The sequence below is a fragment of the Xenopus tropicalis genome, chromosome 4 (genome assembly GCF_000004195.4).
Source record: "Xenopus tropicalis strain Nigerian chromosome 4, UCB_Xtro_10.0, whole genome shotgun sequence".
NCBI classification, from domain to species: domain Eukaryota; kingdom Metazoa; phylum Chordata; class Amphibia; order Anura; family Pipidae; genus Xenopus; species Xenopus tropicalis.
This window is the reverse complement of record NC_030680.2, coordinates 5647170-5666635: the sequence shown is the minus strand read 5'-3', so window position 1 is coordinate 5666635 and position 19466 is coordinate 5647170. Positions and strand designations below refer to the sequence as shown.

The 19466-nt window shown below is 47.7% G+C and overlaps 1 protein-coding gene across 2 annotated transcripts in view; it reads left to right on the top strand.

Moving 5' to 3' along the window:
* mrvi1 (murine retrovirus integration site 1 homolog) overlaps window positions 1-19466 on the top strand; it is a 50644-nt gene that overhangs the window by 13068 nt on the left and 18110 nt on the right. The window contains exons 2-7 of one of the 2 annotated variants that reach the window (XM_018089935.2): window positions 7017-7186; window positions 12204-12310; window positions 13033-13109; window positions 14961-15134; window positions 15915-15989; window positions 19200-19252. In XM_018089935.2, coding sequence (XP_017945424.1) covers window positions 7124-7186; window positions 12204-12310; window positions 13033-13109; window positions 14961-15134; window positions 15915-15989; window positions 19200-19252 — 549 coding nt within the window. In that variant the 5' untranslated portion in view covers window positions 7017-7123. The remainder of the gene's footprint in view (window positions 1-7016; window positions 7187-12203; window positions 12311-13032; window positions 13110-14960; window positions 15135-15914; window positions 15990-19199; window positions 19253-19466) is intronic. The other variant, XM_031900396.1, reaches the window with a different exon arrangement.

The window sequence follows — 19466 nt, the reverse complement described above, 5'->3', positions numbered from 1 at the left end:
TACAAAGATTTTTCACAAAATTATTTTTTTCCAGAAAAATATTCTTATGATGAAGTTGGTTGATTGTATTTAAAACAATAGAGAAATTAAAAAAAAAAGGGTCCAGAGGTTGCGCACCCCGGATTTGTGTAATTCCCCCTGCACTGCCGGGGGCCCAGGCCTTCCTGCCCCCATGTCTCTAACCCACTTTGTGATTAATGTAGAACTTAGGGGCCCCTTGGGATTTAATGCTGATGAAATGTGTTATATAATTCCTGCCCCAGTCAGATCTCTGGTGCGGAATCTACTGTGGCTTCTAAAGGAAACAATCTGATTGGCAGAAAAGAAATGAAAATGTTTCTTATTATTGGCAAATGGAGACAAATGTACAATTTATCAACTGTCCAAGCCGATGTTTAGATTTTAAGATAAGACATAAAGAAGGGGAGAGAAGAGGGAGGATGGGGGGGAGTAAGGCCAAACAGTTGGGGGGGGGGAATAGAAAAGGAAAGGAGAGGGGATGAGAGACAGAAGGAGAGAGGGGAAGGGAAAGGGGGTTCGGGGAGTAGAGAGACAAATGGGGGAGAGGGAAATATAGAAGGGGGGAGAAGAGGGAGGATGGGGGGGAGTAAGGCCAAACAGTTGGGGGGGGGAATAGAAAAGGAAAGGAGAGGGGATGAGAGACAGAAGGAGAGAGGGAAGGGAAAGGGGGCTCGGGGAGTAGAGAGACAAATGGGGGGAGAGGGGAAATATAGAAGGGGGAGAAGAGGGGGATTGGGGGGAGTAAGGCCAAACAGTTGGGGGGGGGGAATAGAAAAGGAAGGAGAGGGGATGAGAGACAGAAGGAGAGAGGGGAAGGGAAAGGGGGTTCGGGGAGTAGAGAGACAAATGGGGGAGAGGGGAAATATAGAAGGGGGGAGAAGAGGGAGGATGGGGGGGAGTAAGGCCAAACAGTTGGGGGGGGAGGAATAGAAAAGGAAAGGAGAGGGGATGAGAGACAGAAGGAGAGAGGGGAAGGGAAAGGGGGTTCGGGGAGTAGAGAGACAAATGGGGGGAGAGGGGAAATATAGAAGGGGGAGAAGAGGGAGGATGGGGGGGAGTAAGGCCAAACAGTTGGGGGGGGGAATAGAAAGGAAAGGAGAGGGGATGAGAGACAGAAGGAGAGAGGGGAAGGGAAAGGGGGCTCGGGGAGTAGAGAGACAAATGGGGGGAGAGGGGAAATATAGAAGGGGGAGAAGAGGGGGGATGGGGGGGGAGTAAGGCCAAACAGTTGGGGGGGGGGGAATAGAAAAGGAAAGGAGAGGGGATGAGAGACAGAAGGAGAGAGGGGAAGGGAAAGGGGGTTCAGGGAGTAGAGAGACAAATGGGGGGAGAGGGGAAATATAGAAGGGGGGAGAAGAGGGAGGATGGGGGGGAGTAAGGCCAAACAGTTGGGGGGGGGATAGAAAAGGAAAGGAGAGGGGATGAGAGACAGAAGGAGAGAGGGGAAGGGAAAGGGGGTTCAGGGAGTAGAGAGACAAATGGGGGGAGAGGGGAAATATAGAAAGGGGGAGAAGAGGGAGGATGGGGGGGAGTAAAGGTGTTTAAGAGAAAATAAAATCCAATGGGGGGAAGGAGAATAAGGGGCAGACAAGGAAGGGTTCAGTTATTAAGGAAGGAGGGAAGGGGAAGGGGAGGAGTTAGTGGGCCCCGTGCCTAAGGTTCCCTCTGGGACCCCAATCAGTGGGATTTCCTGCTTTATATTTTCAAGGGCAACAAATTCTCCCAAACAAAACAAATCAGATTGTCGGACACTTCCAGCTTTTGAGGAATTGGCAGCGAGTGAGGGGTCAGTGCAAGGGATCTGTCTCACTCCTGTTATTCTGGGATAATAAAGAATGATAGATTAGAGTTAGAGATCAGCGCTGGGAAAGTTTCCCTTTATTCTACACTTTTATTGCATTTTTTTCTTTTTTTGGCAACTTGGCAGCTTCATCCAATCTCCTGCTCCCTGGCCTTCAAGTGATTGGACAGAATGAACAAGCCCTTCCCTCTCCTATGCTAAAAATGACTTCTCAGTAATTGTTGATTTTGGGTGATAATCAGGGATTTTGTATATTTTTTCTCGTTTCAAGAGGAAGTTGACCTGAAAATGAATCAGTGGATCAGGGCGGAGCTATGGGGCAGCTGGGAACAACGGAACCGGGACTTGCAGTGACCCATAAGTCTAAATATTGGGGGTCAGTGTTCAGGCTCTTATTCATCTTCCAGCAATTCAGCCTGACTGCTGGGGTCAATGATCCACAGACTGAATGACTGAGTTCTCTTCCAATTTTAGACTGTTCCTTCCAAAATTCTACATGTTATTTGTGACAAGCTCTGTTTCTGGGGCTCGAGGATAGGAATAGGGACACAGCTTTTGTTTTAAGAATGCTCTGGGCACACAATAAGCTGTACCCCCATACTGTACTGTCTAAGGGAAACACTATGGCACCCCCTACCCATATGTATAAATACAAATATACAGAGAAGGAATGCTCTGGGCACACAATAAGCTGTACCCCCATACTGTACTGTCTAAGGGAAACACTATGGCACCCCCTACCCATATGTATAAATACAAATATACAGAGAAGGAATGTTCTGGGCACACAATAAGCTGTACCCCCATACTGTACTGTCTAAGGGAAACACTATGGCACCCCCTACCCATATGTATAAATACAAATATACAGAGAAGGAATGCTCTGGGCACACAATAAGCTGTACCCCATACTGTACTGTCTAAGGGAAACACTATGGCACCCCCTACCCATATGTATAAATACAAATATACAGAGAAGGAATGTTCTGGGCACACAATAAGCTGTACCCCCATACTGTACTGTCTAAGGGAAACACTATGGCACCCCCTACCCATATGTATAAATACAAATATACAGAGAAGGAATGTTCTGGGCACACAATAAGCTGTACCCCCATACTGTACTGTCTAAGGGAAACACTATGGCACCTCCTACCCATATGTATAAATACAAATATACAGAGAAGGAATGTTCTGGGCACACAATAAGCTGTACCCCCATACTGTACTGTCTAAGGGAAACACTATGGCACCTCCTACCCATATGTATAAATACAAATATACAGAGAAGGAATGTTCTGGGCACACAATAAGCTGTACCCCCATACTGTACTGTCTAAGGGAAACACTATGGCACCTCCTACCCATATGTATAAATACAAATATACAGAGAAGGAATGTTCTGGGCACACAATAAGCTGTACCCCCATACTGTACTGTCTAAGGGAAACACTATGGCACCTCCTACCCATATGTATAAATACAAATATACAGAGAAGGAATGTTCTGGGCACACAATAAGCTGTACCCCCATACTGTACTGTCTAAGGGAAACACTATGGCACCCCCTACCCATATGTATAAATACAAATATACAGAGAGGGAATGCTCTGGGCACACAATAAGCTATATATTTCTAATAGAAAATATGGCAACTGTATAAAGGCAGATATACAAAACAATGGCTATTAAGAAAAACATTTCCGAATACTTTTCCCATTTATGGGCCGCCGGTCAACACAAACAAGTGCCCTTTATCCACATTAACATGAGCCGGCAGACCCCGGCCGGGGGCGGGGTTAGGCTAATAACTTGCTAATTTGAGCTGAGTTTATAATAACAACCCCCATGAAAACATAATAAGACTTGTTGGTACCGCGCATCTCCAAGCGTGGGAAACCCGTCTCACATCTGCGCTTTGTTTTATCTGTTCCTTGAGGGCACTCAGCGTTCGGCTGGATGGGAATTAATGAATTCTGTCGTTACTGTTAGTACATACACCGGGCAGGAGGGCTGAAAGGAACCGGCTTTGAAGTCCCATTTACAATGGGGATGTTACTGCGAGATGTAAATATTTGCAAAATGGTTTAATTTCTGCGCATTCGAAATGTTCTACTTTTTATGCTCCATATAAGGCGACTGTCGGCTGGGGGGGCACTTGGGTTTGAATAATCATTTACATTTCTAGAGGCCCCTACAGTGTCATTATGGGGCCAAACCTTCAGCCCAGGTCTTTGTCTTCCCCTTCTGCTTCCCACTTTCATCTTCATTCTTTTGTATTCCTCTTGGTCTTTCCAACTGTTTGGCCTTACTCCCCCCATCCTCCCTCTTCTCTCCCCTTCTATATTTCCCCTCTCCCCCCATTTGTCTCTCTACTCCCCGAACCCCCTTTCCCTTCCCCTCTCTCCTTCTGTCTCTCATCCCCTCTCCTTTCCTTTTCTTTCACCCCCCCACCAACTGTTTGGCCTTACTCTCCCCCATCCTCCCCCCTTCTATATTTCCCCTCTCCCCCCATTTGTCTCTCTACTCCTTGAACCCCCTTTCCCTTCCCCTCTCTCCTTCTGTCTCTCATCCCCTCTCCTTTCCTTTTCTATTCCCCCCCCCAACTGTTTGGCCTTACTCCCCCCCCATCCTCCCTCTTCTCCCCCCTTCTATATTTCCCCTCTTCCCCCATTTGTCTCTCTACTCCCCGAACCCCTTTCCCTTCCCCTCTCTCCTTCTGTCTGCTCATCCCCTCTCCTTTCCTTTTCTATCCCCCCCCCAACTGTTTTGGCCTTACTCCCCCCATCCTCCCTCTTCTCCCCCCTTCTATATTTCCCCTCTTCCCCCATTTGTCTCTCTACTCCCCGAACCCCCTTCCCCTTCCCCTCTCTCCTTCTGTCTCTCATCCCCTCTCCTTTCCTTTTCTATTCCCCCCCCCCAACTGTTTGGCCTACTCCCCCCCATTCCTCCCTCTTCTCCCCCCTTCTATATTTCCCCTCTTCCCCCATTTGTCTCTCTACTCCCCGAACCCCCTTCCCTTCCCCTCTCTCCTTCTGTCTCTCATCCCCTCTCCTTTCCTTTTCTATTCCCCCCCCCCAACTGTTTGGGCCTTACTCCCCCCATCCTCCCTCTTCTCCCCCCTTCTATATTTCCCCTCTCCCCCCATTTGTCTCTCTACTCCCGAACCCCCTTTCCCTTCCCCTCTCTCCTTCTGTCTCTCATCCCCTCTCCTTTCCTTTTCTATTCCCCCCCCCCCCAACTGTTTGGCCTTACTCCCCCCCATCCTCCCTCTTCTCCCCCCTTCTATATTTCCCCTCTCCCCCCATTTGTCTCTCTACTCCTTGAACCCCCTTCCCTTCCTCTCTCTCCTTCTGTCTCTCATCCCCTCTCCTTTCCTTTTCTATTCCCCCCCCCCAACTGTTTGGCCTTACTCCCCCCCATCCTCCCTCTTCTCCCCCCTTCTATATTTCCCCTCTCCCCCCATTTGTCTCTCTACTCCCCGAACCCCCTTTCCCTTCCCCTCTCTCCTTCTGTCTCTCATCCCCTCTCCTTTCCTTTTCTATTCCCCCCCCCCAACTGTTTGGCCTTACTCCCCCCCATCCTCCCTCTTCTCCCCCCTTCTATATTTCCCCTCTCCCCCCATTTGTCTCTCTACTCCCCGAACCCCCTTTCCCTTCCCCTCTCTCCTTCTGTCTCTCATCCCCTCTCCTTTCCTTTTCTATTCCCCCCCCCCAACTGTTTGGCCTTACTCCCCCCCATCCTCCCTCTTCTCCCCCCTTCTATATTTCCCCTCTCCCCCATTTGTCTCTCTACTCCCCGAACCCCCTTTCCCTTCCCCTCTCTCCTTCTGTCTCTCATCCCCTCTCCTTTCCTTTTCTATTCCCCCCCCCCAACTGTTTGGCCTTACTCCCCCCCATCCTCCCTCTTCTCCCCCCTTCTATATTTCCCCTCTCCCCCCATTTGTCTCTCTACTCCCCGAACCCCCTTTCCCTTCCCCTCTCTCCTTCTGTCTCTCATCCCCTCTCCTTTCCTTTTCTATTCCCCCCCCCCAACTGTTTGGCCTTACTCCCCCCCATCCTCCCTCTTCTCCCCCCTTCTATATTTCCCCTCTCCCCCCATTTGTCTCTCTACTCCTTGAACCCCCTTTCCCTTCCCTCTCTCCTTCTGTCTCTCATCCCCTCTCCTTTCCTTTTCTATTCCCCCCCCCCAACTGTTTGGCCTTACTCCCCCCCATCCTCCCTCTTCTCCCCCCTTCTATATTTCCCCTCTTTCCCCCATTTGTCTCTCTACTCCCCGAACCCCCTTCCCCTCTCTCCTTCTGTCTCTCATCCCCTCTCCTTTCCTTTTCTATTCCCCCCCCCAACTGTTTGGCCTTACTCCCCCCCATCCTCCCTCTTCTCTCCCCTTCTATATTTCCCCTCTCCCCCCATTTGTCTCTCTACTCCCCGAACCCCCTTTCCCTTCTCCTCTCTCCTTCTGTCTCTCATCCCCTCTCCTTTCAGTTTCTATTCCCCCCCCCAACTGTTTGGCCTTACTCCCCCCATCCTCCCTCTTCTCCCCCCTTCTATATTTCCCCTCTCCCCCCATTTGTCTCTCTACTCCCGAACCCCCTTTCCCTTCCCCTCTCTCCTTCTGTCTCTCATCCCCTCTCCTTTCATTTTCTATTCCCCCCCCAACTGTTTGGCCTTACTCCCCCCCATCCTCCCTCTTCTCCCCCTTTCTATATTTCCCCTCTCCCCCCATTTGTCTCTCTGTCTTTTATATCTTTATTTCCCTTCCATTTTCCAGCTCTTTAATCCCTGGCTGCCCCTTTACTGCCTGTATGACTCCCCAAGAGCAGAGTTGATTAAGAGGGGGTACTTTAGTACAAATTTCCATCATTCTTGGGGCCCCAGAGGCAACATGACGACCTAGTGAGTAAGGTGAGAGGTTAATGTTCCACATACATATGTGCATATACACACAGGCGTAACTACATATACAGGCACATACTTACACATGTACATAAATACATACATTATACGTAAGGATCTCACTGGTGTAACCGTTTTTCCTGACTCACATCAGCTCCCGCTGGTTACATAACAATTCCCACAGTGAAATCTCCATGTATCAAAACATAACAGAAAAAAAGATGTTTTCCCTGAGAACCATAATCCTTTCTCTGATGCTGATTGCTTTTCCAGTGACAGTGATTTGTGTTTGTTGGTAGGACTAGCAGATGAGAACCTTTGGACTCCTATCTCCTGCGGTGCCAACCTGCTCCTGTCGGGGGCGCTTGGTCACTCACAGGGGCCATCCCGCTGCCCAACGCTCACCATGCCTGGAGACAAGAAGAACCCCGCAGATGCCCAGCAGCCGCCCTACCCTGGGATGGTGACGGTCAGTATCACATTTCTATTGGAACCCTTGGGACAGGTGTTCTTGCTGCAGTTATAGCCATGCCATTTCATTTGAAACTGGACAGACCCCAATAATATTAAATGATTTTGGATACTGGGTCATGGCCTTGGGTACAATGGAGGTTTAAATGTAAGTCTGAAAATGCAAACTACACCATTAACCTCCTCCTAGGAGCCATGGGTGGAAAGAGACTAAACTATACAACTATTAGTATCTGTTGTCTAAACAAGCCTCATCCAGTCATAGCAGCCAATCCGTACGTAAAATGTCTTGAGCAGCTGTTTGAAAGCAAGCATCTGATTGGTTGCTGTGGGTCACTAGAAGATGGTTGTCATTATATTCTTGGTCTTAAGGTTAGTAGATGAGGGCTCATTTATTAATTAGCCGGATGTAATGCTTACCAAGTATTTAGAACCTGAAATGTTGGCTTAAGGTCATGCATCCATGAAGATTGTTTGTTGAGATGATGAAATCCAAAAACTTTTCAAAAATCACATTTTTTCACTTTTACCACCAAGATGGTGAAATGTAAGATGAAAGTGAAGAAACACCTTTCTTGTGTTCCCATGTTTTGGAAGAAGATCTTCCAGAAGAAGATTATCTTAAAGAAGAAGAGTTGACAAGGCCACCATGAAGCTGTCCATGAGTGCCCCTGAAGATATCATTAATGAAATACTGGAAAGTATCCACAGCTTTAGATAAGCCAAGGCACGATGAGATAATTACAAAGCCCATATAGTGTCTTTGTACCCTTCCCGATAAATTGAATTAAATTGTAAGTCAAGCTTGGAAATTACAGCAGCTGTGCAGAGTCTGGAAACCGTTCATGAATCAATGAAGAGTGTGGAGCAATTCTGAGAGTAATCTTATTCTATCTAGATGGAAGAGAAAATAATTTTTTTCCATAAAGAAGATCCAGCACCAGCTAATGATGTAGATGGCAGAATAGAACCTTTCTTCAAGTTCTCATCAAACTGTTCAGGCTGAGATTTTGGGAGTAGCAGAACACTGTTAGTCTTAGCAAAAAGGTCCATAAAGTAGCTGCAATCTAACCCCATCCCACACCTTACAAGGAGCAGGCAGGTTCTTAGAACTTGGCCATCTGAAGCCCAATATGCTCCTCAGGGCTTGCTTGGATCAGTCCAAATCTTCAAACTAATCTCAACTCCAACCTTACAAGGAGCAGGATGACCATCTGAGTGGACAAGGCAGGTTCTCAGAATGTGGCAATCTGAAGCCCAATATGCTCCTCAGGGCTTGCACGGATCAGTCCAAATCTTCAGGCTGAGATTCGGGGAGTAGCAGAACACTGTTGCCTTAGCAAAAAAGGTCCATAGTAGTTACAAACTAACCTCACCCCCAACCTTACAAGGAGCAGGATGACCATCTGAGTGGAAAAGGCAGGTTCTCAGAAGGTGGCCATTGGAAGCCCAATATGCTCCTCAGGGCTTGGTTGGATCAGTCCAAGTTGCATTGATTGAGATTCAGCACATGAAGAAGAAAGAATTGAAGGAGGAACATAGGGAATAATACAGGAAACTTGAAAAGGAGATCTCTCAAACCACCTTTCTTTTGGACAGCAGTAAATTTCAATTGACAAAAGCAACTAAATCAGTCCTTCAAGAAAAGCAGAGACTCCATCTTTTAGATATTTATTACCATTTGAGACAAACATCACAAGTGATGTTGCCTATAGAAACCAATCAGATCTTTGCTTTAGTTTTCTAACTTGTCGATGACCGTTCATATCAAATTGCTAAATGGTTGTTATGGGCAACATCACTGGCGATGTTTGTCTCCAGTGTTAATAAATTCACCCCTTAGTATCTAAAAGATGCAGTAAGGAGGAAACCCAAAGAAAGTGGTCAACCATTCTTTTGGGATTCAGCTGAACCCCCGAACCCTTTGTGAAAGATTCGGGCGAATACTGAACCCCAAAGAGAGTGGTCAACCAGGCTGAAAGTCATTGAGGCTACGGATGCACCTAATCCATTATTTTGGGATTCGGCTGAACCCCGAATCCTTTATGAAAGATTCGGGCGAATAGTGAACTGAAACCCAAAGAGAGTGGTCAACCAGGCTGAAAGTCATAGAGGCTACGGGCGCACCTAATCCATTATTTTGGGATTCGGCTGAACCCCGAATCCTTTATGAAAGATTCGGGCGAATACTGAACTGAAACCCAAAGAGAGTGGTCAACCAGGCTGAAAGCCATAGAGGCTACAGATGCACCTACTCCATTCTTTTGGGATTCAGCTGAACCCCGAACTCTTCGTGAAAGATTCGGGTGAATATTGAACTGAATCCGAACCTTAATTTGCACGAGTCACGTGATATTGAGGATTTGGATTGGGTTTGGCCAGAACCCGACTCCTGCACTACTTCTTTTTTTCCATTGTATTTCAAGTGGATCTACTTTTTTTTTTTTTAATAAACATTTCTCAGAGAATAAGAAATATTTCTGGAACAAAGCGCGTGCGGCTTTTACGTGGGAATCTGTAAATACTGCAGTGTTTATCCTCAAATCTGGATTGAATAAATCTGTAGGGGCACGGAGGAGACTCAGCTTCCATCCCTTTGCTCCTCTCCGCACAGCGGAACTGGAATTTCCTTTTGGAGACCTTTTCGCTCTTGGGCCGAGCCGGACGCGGCGCTTGCACTTCACAGCTCATAACTTCCCGTTCTTTTCCCGGTGCAGCGCCAAAGCCAAATATGTGCCGTCACGTATTCCATCTGTCAGGGCCGCCATGTGATAATGGCTCTCTGGTGTAAACAGCAGCAGCGGAATTGTTCCGTGTTGGATTCAGTGTGTGGCTTTGTCTGGTTGGATCACGCAGGGTTAAAAATGGAGGCAGGGGGCTGCGGTCAGTAATAGAAATCTCCCACAGGAAGGGCAGGCCAAAGCATACACGAACTTGACTTCCCAATTACTGGTAATCATAAATAATTACTCACAGTTTTGTTTATGAGATTCAAGAACAAGAAGAACAAGATGTAATGTTAGTGTCTGTGCAGATACTGGGTCGGAATATATATATATATATGTGTGTGTGTAATTTCCTTTTAGTGGTGATGGATATGGGGCTATATAATTTGCAGTACCTTTTTATAGTGACATTCCCTTCCCAGAGGCTATTATCCCCCCACTGCTACTATAGGCACCATCTCTCCCTACTATACCTGCTATCCCACAGCCCCAGTCCCTTCCCAGAGGCTATTATCCCCCCACTGCTACTATAGGCACCATCTCTCCCTACTATACCTGCTATCCCACAGCCCCAGTCACTTCCCAGAGGCTATTATCCCCCCACTGCTACTATAGGCACCATCTCTCCCTACTATACCTGCTATCCCACAGCCCCAGTCCCTTCCCAGAGGCTATTATCCCCCCACTGCTACTATAGGCACCATCTCTCCCTACTATACCTGCTATCCCACAGCCCCAGTCCCTTCCCAGAGGCTATTATCCCCCCACTGTTACTATAGGCACCATCTCTCCCTACTATACATGCTATCCCACAGCCCCAGTCCCTTCCCAGAGGCTATTATCCCCCCACTGCTACTATAGGCACCATCTCTCCCTACTATACCTGCTATCCCACAGCCCCAGTCCCTTCCCAGAGGCTATTATCCCCCCACTGCTACTATAGGCACCATCTCTCCCTACTATACCTGCTATCCCACAGCCCCAGTCCCCTCCCAGAGGCTATTATCCCCCCACTGCTACTATAGGCACCATCTCTCCCTACTATACCTGCTATCCCACAGCCCCAGTCCCTTCCCAGAGGCTATTATCCCCCCACTGCTACTATAGGCACCATCTCTCCCTACTATACCTGCTATCCCACAGCCCCAGTCCCTTCCCAGAGGCTATTATCCCCCCACTGCTACTATAGGCACCATCTCTCCCTACTATACCTGCTATCCCACAGCCCCAGTCCCTTCCCAGAGGCTATTATCCCCCACTGCTACTATAGGCACCATCTCTCCCTACTATACCTGCTATCCCACAGCCCCAGTCCCTTCCCAGAGGCTATTATCCCCCCACTGCTACTATAGGCACCATCTCTCCCTACTATACCTGCTATCCCACAGCCCCAGTCCCTTCCCAGAGGCTATTATCCCCCCACTGCTACTATAGGCACCATCTCTCCCTACTATACCTGCTATCCCACAGCCCCAGTCCCTTCCCAGAGGCTATTATCCCCCCCACTGCTACTATAGGCACCATCTCTCCCTACTATACCTGCTATCCCACAGCCCCAGTCCCTTCCCAGAGGCTATTATCCCCCCACTGCTACTATAGGCCCCATCTCTCCCTACTATACCTGCTATCCCACAGCCCCAGTCCCTTCCCAGAGGCTATTATCCCACTGCTACTATAGGCACCATCTCTCCCTACTATACCTGCTATCCCACAGCCCCAGTCCCTTCCCAGAGGCTATTATCCCCCCCACTGCTACTATAGGCACCATCTCTCCCTACTATACCTGCTATCCCACAGCCCCAGTCCCTTCCCAGAGGCTATTATCCCCCCACTGCTACTATAGGCACCATCTCTCCCTACTATACCTGCTATCCCACAGCCCCAGTCCCTTCCCAGAGGCTATTATCCCCCCACTGCTACTATAGGCACCATCTCTCCCTACTATACCTGCTATCCCACAGCCCCAGTCCCCTCCCAGAGGCTATTATCCCCCCACTGCTCTCCCCTGTAAAGACACCCCCTGTGTCATTCTATGATAAAAAAAAAAATAGGGAGCTTTAGGTGCCCCTGCTTGTACCCCCTAAATACAACACTGGTTACAGCTTTAGCAACTGACAAGCTGGGAGGAAATGTACCATTTGCCATCAGATCTAATGTCTGTATCTCCTCCGGTTCAGCCTGTTTCCTCCTATGAGGAGAGATTAAATGCCACCCTGATGCCAATGCAGATTAGCAGCTGTTCTGCGGTTCCCATGCACACCATGATATTCATATTATTCTGGTTATTAGGGCACAGCTACGGCTGACAGAGCCTGCATTACCCCTGCCATTATCGTGCCGCAGTCTGCAAACGCTTTTGATGAAACCCAGGAGAAGAACTGCCTCGACAGACACAGGTACGTGGCACCTACTCGCATATCTATTATTCCAATCATTGTGGCATCTAAAGGGTGAGCAGGAATTAACCCCTTGCCTGCTGTTGATCATAAAATCTATGAAGCCAGCCGTCAGGGACACGGCCTTGGCAGCAGGTTAGAAGCAGATACTGCAGATTTATCAGTTCCCGGTTTTCCTTCAGAGAAGCGGGTGCAGAAAGAGTTAAACCAAGTACCTGTGTTTGAAATAAGCGAAGTAGGTTCCCAGTAGAAAAACCCACTTATTTCTATTTAACCCTTTACATCACCAGCAGGATCCTTAATGTTGCGGTGGCATCTTGGGGGCCTCCAGGGGTGAAAGGGTTACGTTTTCTAAGAGAGGGATGTGAAAAAGAAAAGCCAGTTGATTTGAATGAGGACTCTGCCCATATGTTTACTCACGGTGCCCCAATATTGCATTCCTGTATGGAAAAAAAGCAGAGAGGCAAGTTGCAGTTGGTCTTTATGAGTTTTCAGTTATTTAGCTTTATTTAGAAGTATGGCTTCTAAGGGGGCGGGGCAATAGGTTTGGTAACCCGCCCAGTCAATTGAATCACTAACCTTGGGACACAGAGGGTATAGGGGACCAAGAGGGTCTTGTTTCCAAAGTTTAGGGGAGCCCCGTACCCAATGAATTACTCTGTATCAATGATCAAATATATATATTCTAATCACTCCTTTATCCTGGACTCCTTTCTCGTTAGCCCCCACAGCCCCTCAGGGAGGTTGAGCCGCCAGTCAAGATCCTCCACTTCTTCCAGCAACAACTTAATCTCTGTGGGTAAGAACTGCCTTCTTATTAGGAGAATCCTCAGGGAATATCTTGAATATGAGAGGGAGAGGTATCAGCTATTACCCTTTAACTTCCCCTTTATTTATTGCTTTATTACATGGCTCTCTCAGTCTAATGCCACCAACTGCCCCAGGAGCTGCATTCACTAAGTATACGGTTGGGTGCTCCCGTTGCTCCCCTTGGGATGATCTTCCCAAGAAATCCCATGAGTATATAATGCCACAAGCCCTACTAAACAGAACCCACAGGGGACAATAGTCTTCTGTTATAAAGGACAAAGAAAGTGTAAAAGCTGAGCATTACTTACGCTCTTGTCACCCAAGTCAATGAGCTCACACTCCACTCTTTGGAAGAATTGCCCTGGTGTGAGTCATTCTCCTTCCTGACCGGCATGCCATCAGGTGCTGAGCTCAGTTCACTTGGGTATTATAGGTTCTATGGGGCAGGGGGTGTTTATGAGTATGAAGTTAACTTCATAGATAGAACTAATGGCCAACAGTTGTATTTTGAATGCATTAATGGATGCCATTTTGGCTGCCAAAGTACACGCTGTCAATGTACATCATCAACGTACCTATCCAATGGCTAACCTAACTGCAGAAGCTGCAGGGAGGGTAGAGGGGGGAACTAAAGTTCCCATGATTCCTCCTCCCTCACTGCTTGACTGTACTCATGCCCTTCAACACGTGGTGGTAGTCATATTGCCCAGAATGATATTTTCTGGTGGTATACATACTCATACACACTGGTGGTACTGCCCAAAAACAAACTATCTAGGGCAGGGGTTCTCAACCCTCCTAATGCCGCGACCCTTTAATACAGTTCCTCATGTTGTGGTGACCCCCCAACCATAAAATTATTCCTAAGACCATTGGAAATATGGTTTTTGGCGACCCCTGTGAAAGGGTCGTTCGACCCCCCAAAAGGGTCCCAACACACAGGTTGAGAACCACAGGTCTAGGGGGGCTGGGATACATCATTATGCTGTTGACCTTAAGTGGGCCAAGCAACACATGGTAACTGTAATGAGTATAAGGCACATCTTATTATCTACTTAGATTGTAAGCTCTACGGGGCAGGGACCTACTGTGTCTCATACCACATGGCACTTATTCCCTGTGCATTTATATATATTTATTGTATTTATTTATTATGTGGCTTGTCCCCCCTGTGTGTAATTTTGTAAGATTGTGCAGTGCTGTGCACCCTTGTGGCGCTTTATAAATAAAGTTATACATACCGTACATACATACTTATATTATGTCCTGTGAACTGCCCCCCCCCCCTCTTCTATGCAAAGATTTAGAAGCTAATATAATAAAGATTACAAGGTTTTCAACTGGTCTAGCAACCACCAATCAGCAGCATTGACTGGTCTCCTACCTAAATGCCTGCACAGTGCTGTACCTGCAGAATTTCCACCTCTTTACCCAAATCCCGCAGGCCTACATGGGTGCCTGTGAGTCAGGCCTGGCTAACTCGGCCGCTCGTGATAAATAGAGGCTGCACAATCCCAAACTATTTGGCTTTGGATCTTGCAGAAAACACTTCAGGTTGTTTATGGAGCGGGATCTTAGTCTCCGAGACACGGGGAGTGTTGTTTAAAGAGCAGATATTCCTAGCGCTCTGCGGGCACTGCAGTGTTAAATTGTGGGCGCAAAACGCGTGGGGTTGTTAAATGTTATACGAGATATCTGTAAATATCTCACTATCTGGGTATTAATCAACGGCACTCAGTTCAGCGCTCCAGCCTTAAATGTCCATCCTCCCCCGCCCCCCTCGGTTCCGTTCAGTTCTGTTCCAGTAGAACCAGCCAGTAACCCTGTATTTCTCCTGCAGATAATAAAGGGCATGTGATCGACCTGGTACACGATAACTTGCCCGATGTCAGGATCTCAGACGAAGATAAAAAGAAGAATCTGGAGTTGTTGGAAGAAGCAAAGAAAGTCAGCGAGAGATTCCTCACGCGGAGGGGCAGAAAGTCCCAATGCAGCATTTCCGACTCTCCAACAGGTACTTACCCTTACTTATAGGGGCGGTGCACTGTTAGTATGTTATAGAATGGCCTATTCTTACAAACCTCTCAATTGGTCTTCCTTATTTATTTGTTATAGTTTTTAAATTATTTGCGTTCAGCTTTCAAATGGGGGTCACTGACCCCAGCAGCCAAAACCTATTGCTCTGTGAGGCTCCAGTTTTATTGTTATTGTTACTTTGTATTACTTATCTTTCTATTTATGCCCTCTTCTATTCATATTTCCGTGTCTCTTTCAAACCACTGTCTGGCTGCTAGGCTAAATGGGACCCTAGCAACCAGATAGCTGCTGAAATTCCAAACTGGAGAGCTGCTGAACAAAAAGCTAAATAATAAAAAATGAAGACCAACAGAAAACTACCTCAAAAAAGCACTACTACTACTAACTCCTATTATTTGAGGCAGTGCCCAGGCCTGGACTATGATTCAAAATAGCCCCTGGCATCCTGAGTACAAAAAGGCCCAAACAGCCCCCCCCGCTGGCCCCCAAAAAAGTGACTGTCTATGGCACCTTACAGCAGACCCTCTGGCATTTGCCATAACCCACAGATTGCCAGTCCGGGCCTGGCGATAGTCTAGCTCTGTCACTACACCAATGCTCTGCTTCCAGATAAGTTTGATTCCCTGCTTGGCTTCAGGCTGGTCTCACCCTGAGAATATATTGAATGAAATTAATGGGTTCCCACAGAAAACTACAGGGCTAGGAATTTAATATTGTGATTCTAAAATGCTGTTTTTATTTTTCACTTTATTTTTAGCACTTTCTCCGTCCCCGAGCCCAAAGGTTTCCCCCGTGCCACAAAATCATTTATTCACTTTTCCACTGCCTCCAGGTATTGTTTCATTTGTATCTCTACTGTGTTGGGTCCCACCATCTTCGCTCCTCCTCTCTTCATTCCCTTTCTATCTTTGCTTCATTCTTTTCTTGTTGGACTTTCTCTCTTTCTCCTCTTTTCTTTTATCTACAACTGTCTGACTTCACTATTATGTGTCTTTTCTCTTCTCCCCCCTTCTATATTTCCCCTCTCCCCCCATTTGTCTCTCTACTCCCCGAACCCCCTTTCCCTCCCCCTCTCTCCTTCTGTCTCTCATCCCCTCTCCTTTCCTTTTCTATTCCCCCCCCCCAACTGTTTGGCCTTACTCCCCCCATCCTCCCTCTTCTCCCCCCTTCTATATTTCCCCTCTCCCCCCATTTGTCTCTCTACTCCCCGAACCCCCTTTCCCTTCCCCTCTCTCCTTCTGTCTCTCATCCCCTCTCCTTTCCTTTTCTATTCCCCCCCCAACTGTTTGGCCTTACTCCCCCACCATCCTCCCTCTTCTCCCCCCTTCTATATTTCCCCTCTCCCCCCATTTGTCTCTCTACTCCCCGAACCCCCTTTCCCTTCCCCTTTCTCCTTCTGTCTCTCATCCCCTCTCCTTTCCTTTTCTATTCCCCCCCCCAACTGTTTGGCCTTACTCCCACCCATCCTCCCTCTTCTCCCCCCTTCTATATTTCCCCTCTCCCCCCATTTGTCTCTCTACTCCCCGAACCCCCTTTCCCTTCCCCTCTCTCCTTCTGTCTCTCATCCCCTCTCCTTTCCTTTTCTATTCCCCCCCCCCCCCAACTGTTTGGCCTTACTCCCCCCCATCCTCCCTCTTCTCCCCCCTTCTATATTTCCTCTCTCCCCCCATTTGTCTCTCTACTCCCCGAACCCCCTTTCCCTTCTCTCTTCTTCTGTTTTGTTTTTTCTCTTTTTTACTCATCCATCCCTTCCCTCTATCCTTCTACTTTTCCTATGTGCTCAACCTCCGTAGTTTCTCCCTTACCTGCCTGCATTGCTTCCTCTGGAGAAGAGCACCCCCGTATGATGTTTACTGATAAAGAGGGTAAAACATTACTAGGACCCTACAAACATCAGGGGGGCCGTTGATATCCTACACACACAAGACTGTAGAATGCTAAAGGCGAGGGCTGTAATTGGACAGGACACACAATGTGCAGTGGCTTAGGGTAAGGGACGGGAGCCTTGGTGCCAGTAGGGGATTTAGGCAAAATGGCTGCTTACACTGAATAGGGACATAAATATGGTTATATTGATACTGAAGGTGAGGTTATGTTTTTTGGCGGTTTCCATTCATGGCAATGACAGTGGCACAGAGTGGTATCGGGTTTATCAACTGAAAAATGCAGATGGAGTTGCCAAGTGCGCCATTAGCCTGAAGCAAATACCATCCAGGTGATTATAATGGAGGGGGTGCAGTGAGGAATGGGAGTGATGGGGCTTATCTACAATGGGGGCCCCATGGACGCTTGCACCTTCCTGATATGAGCAGATATGTTTGTGTATTTTGTACGTTGCCAAGGAAACGGCTCTGTATACACGGCCCTTCATCCCGTGATTTGCAGAAATTCTAAACTAATTATAGTTCAGATAAAATTAAATACATTGTTCTTGATGTGGAATCCGCTGGGGCGAAATGCTGCCATACACGGATTTCTTTTTCCGCATAATTGTGCAGAATTACACTTCGGTCCGGAGCCAAAAACATTAAAGGCAGACAACTGTGACTATATTAGGTATCCAGCCCGGCCAGGCGAGGTGCCGGGTTACATGGAGAGGGGGGAACCAGGACTCGGGGATCTGGAAGCACCGGCCCTCAATACAAACACTGGACACACAATGACTTTTCATTCAATGGATTTCAACAGCATGAGATACAAGGAAGGAAGGGACTGATGGGAATGTGATAGGGACCTTAGATTGTAAGCTCACTGGGGCAGGGACTGATGGGAATGTGATAGGGACCTTAGATTGTAAGCTCACTGGGGCAGGGACTGATGGGAATGTGATAGGGACCTTAGATTGTAAGCTCACTGGGGCAGGGGCTGATGGGAATGGGATAGGGACCTTAGATTGTAAGCTCACTGGGGCAGGGACTGATGGGAATGTGATAGGGACCTTAGATTGTAAGCTCACTGGGGCAGGGACTGATGAGAATGTGATAGGGACCTTAGATTGTAAGCTCACTGGGGCAGGGACTGATGGGAATGTGATAGAGACCTTAGATTGTAAGATCACTGGGGCAGGGACTGATGGGAATGTGATAGGGACCTTAGATTGTAAGATCACTGGGGCAGGGGCTGATGGGAATGTGATAGGGACCTTAGATTGCAAGCTCACTGGGGCAGGGACTGATGGGAATGTGATAGGGACCTTAGATTGTAAGCTCACTGGGGCAGGGACTGATGGGAATGTGATAGGGACCTTAGATTGTAAGCTCACTGGGGCAGGGACTGATGGGAATGTGAAAGGGACCTTAGATTGTAAGCTCCACTGGGGAAGGGACTGATGGGAATGTGATAGGGACCTTAGATTGTAAGCTCACTGGGGCAGGGACTGATGGGAATGTGATAGGGACCTTAGATTGTAAGCTCACTGGGGCAGGGACTGATGGGAATGTGATAGGGACCTTAGATTGTAAGCTCACTGGGGCAGGGACTGATGGGAATGTGATAGGGACCTTAGATTGTAAGCTCACTGGGGCAGGGACTGATGGGAATGTGATAGGGACCTTAGATTGTAAGCTCACTGGGGCAGGGGCTGATGGGAATGGGATAGGGACCTTAGATTGTAAGCTCACTGGGGCAGGGGCTGATGGGAATGTGATAGGGACCTTAGATTGTAAGCTCACTGGGGCAGGGACTGATGGGAATGTGATAGGGACCTTAGATTGTAAGCTCACTGGGGCAGGGGCTGATGGGAATGGGATAGGGACCTTAGATTGTAAGCTCACTGGGGCAGGGACTGATGGGAATGATCTATAATCTCTGTAAAGCACTACAGAATGTGCTGTATAAATAACAGTTAATAAAGTGATTCCCATTGGAGGATTCCTGTGCATTTAATTGGGTCACAGACCCTGGAGAGCTGGGGGAAAGTTTTATTAGGCAATTAAAATGAATGCTGGGATTTGTAGTCCTGCAAAATCCAGCTGAAGTTTGGAACATTGTGTTGCTTCCAGCAGGGCTAAACTGTATGTTATTTGTATGTGTTTGTATACAGGTCCCCTTGACGCCTACCCCCCTGTATTTGTTGGGCCTGCGGCTATAGTGCAGGTAAGTTTTATTTAAAAATAAACCCAACCTTTAAAGCCAATAATGGATAGTTGCTTAGAATGATATTTTATTCAATTAGGCAACGTTTTATTTGTGGGGCTTATTTCCCCTTTGAATTCCGATCGTTAAAGTGAATGGCAACTGTCAGTCTGCCGAAATCCATTCAGGTCTATGGCAGGCAGCCCAAAAGTTAATCCTATTTGTAAAAATGGCC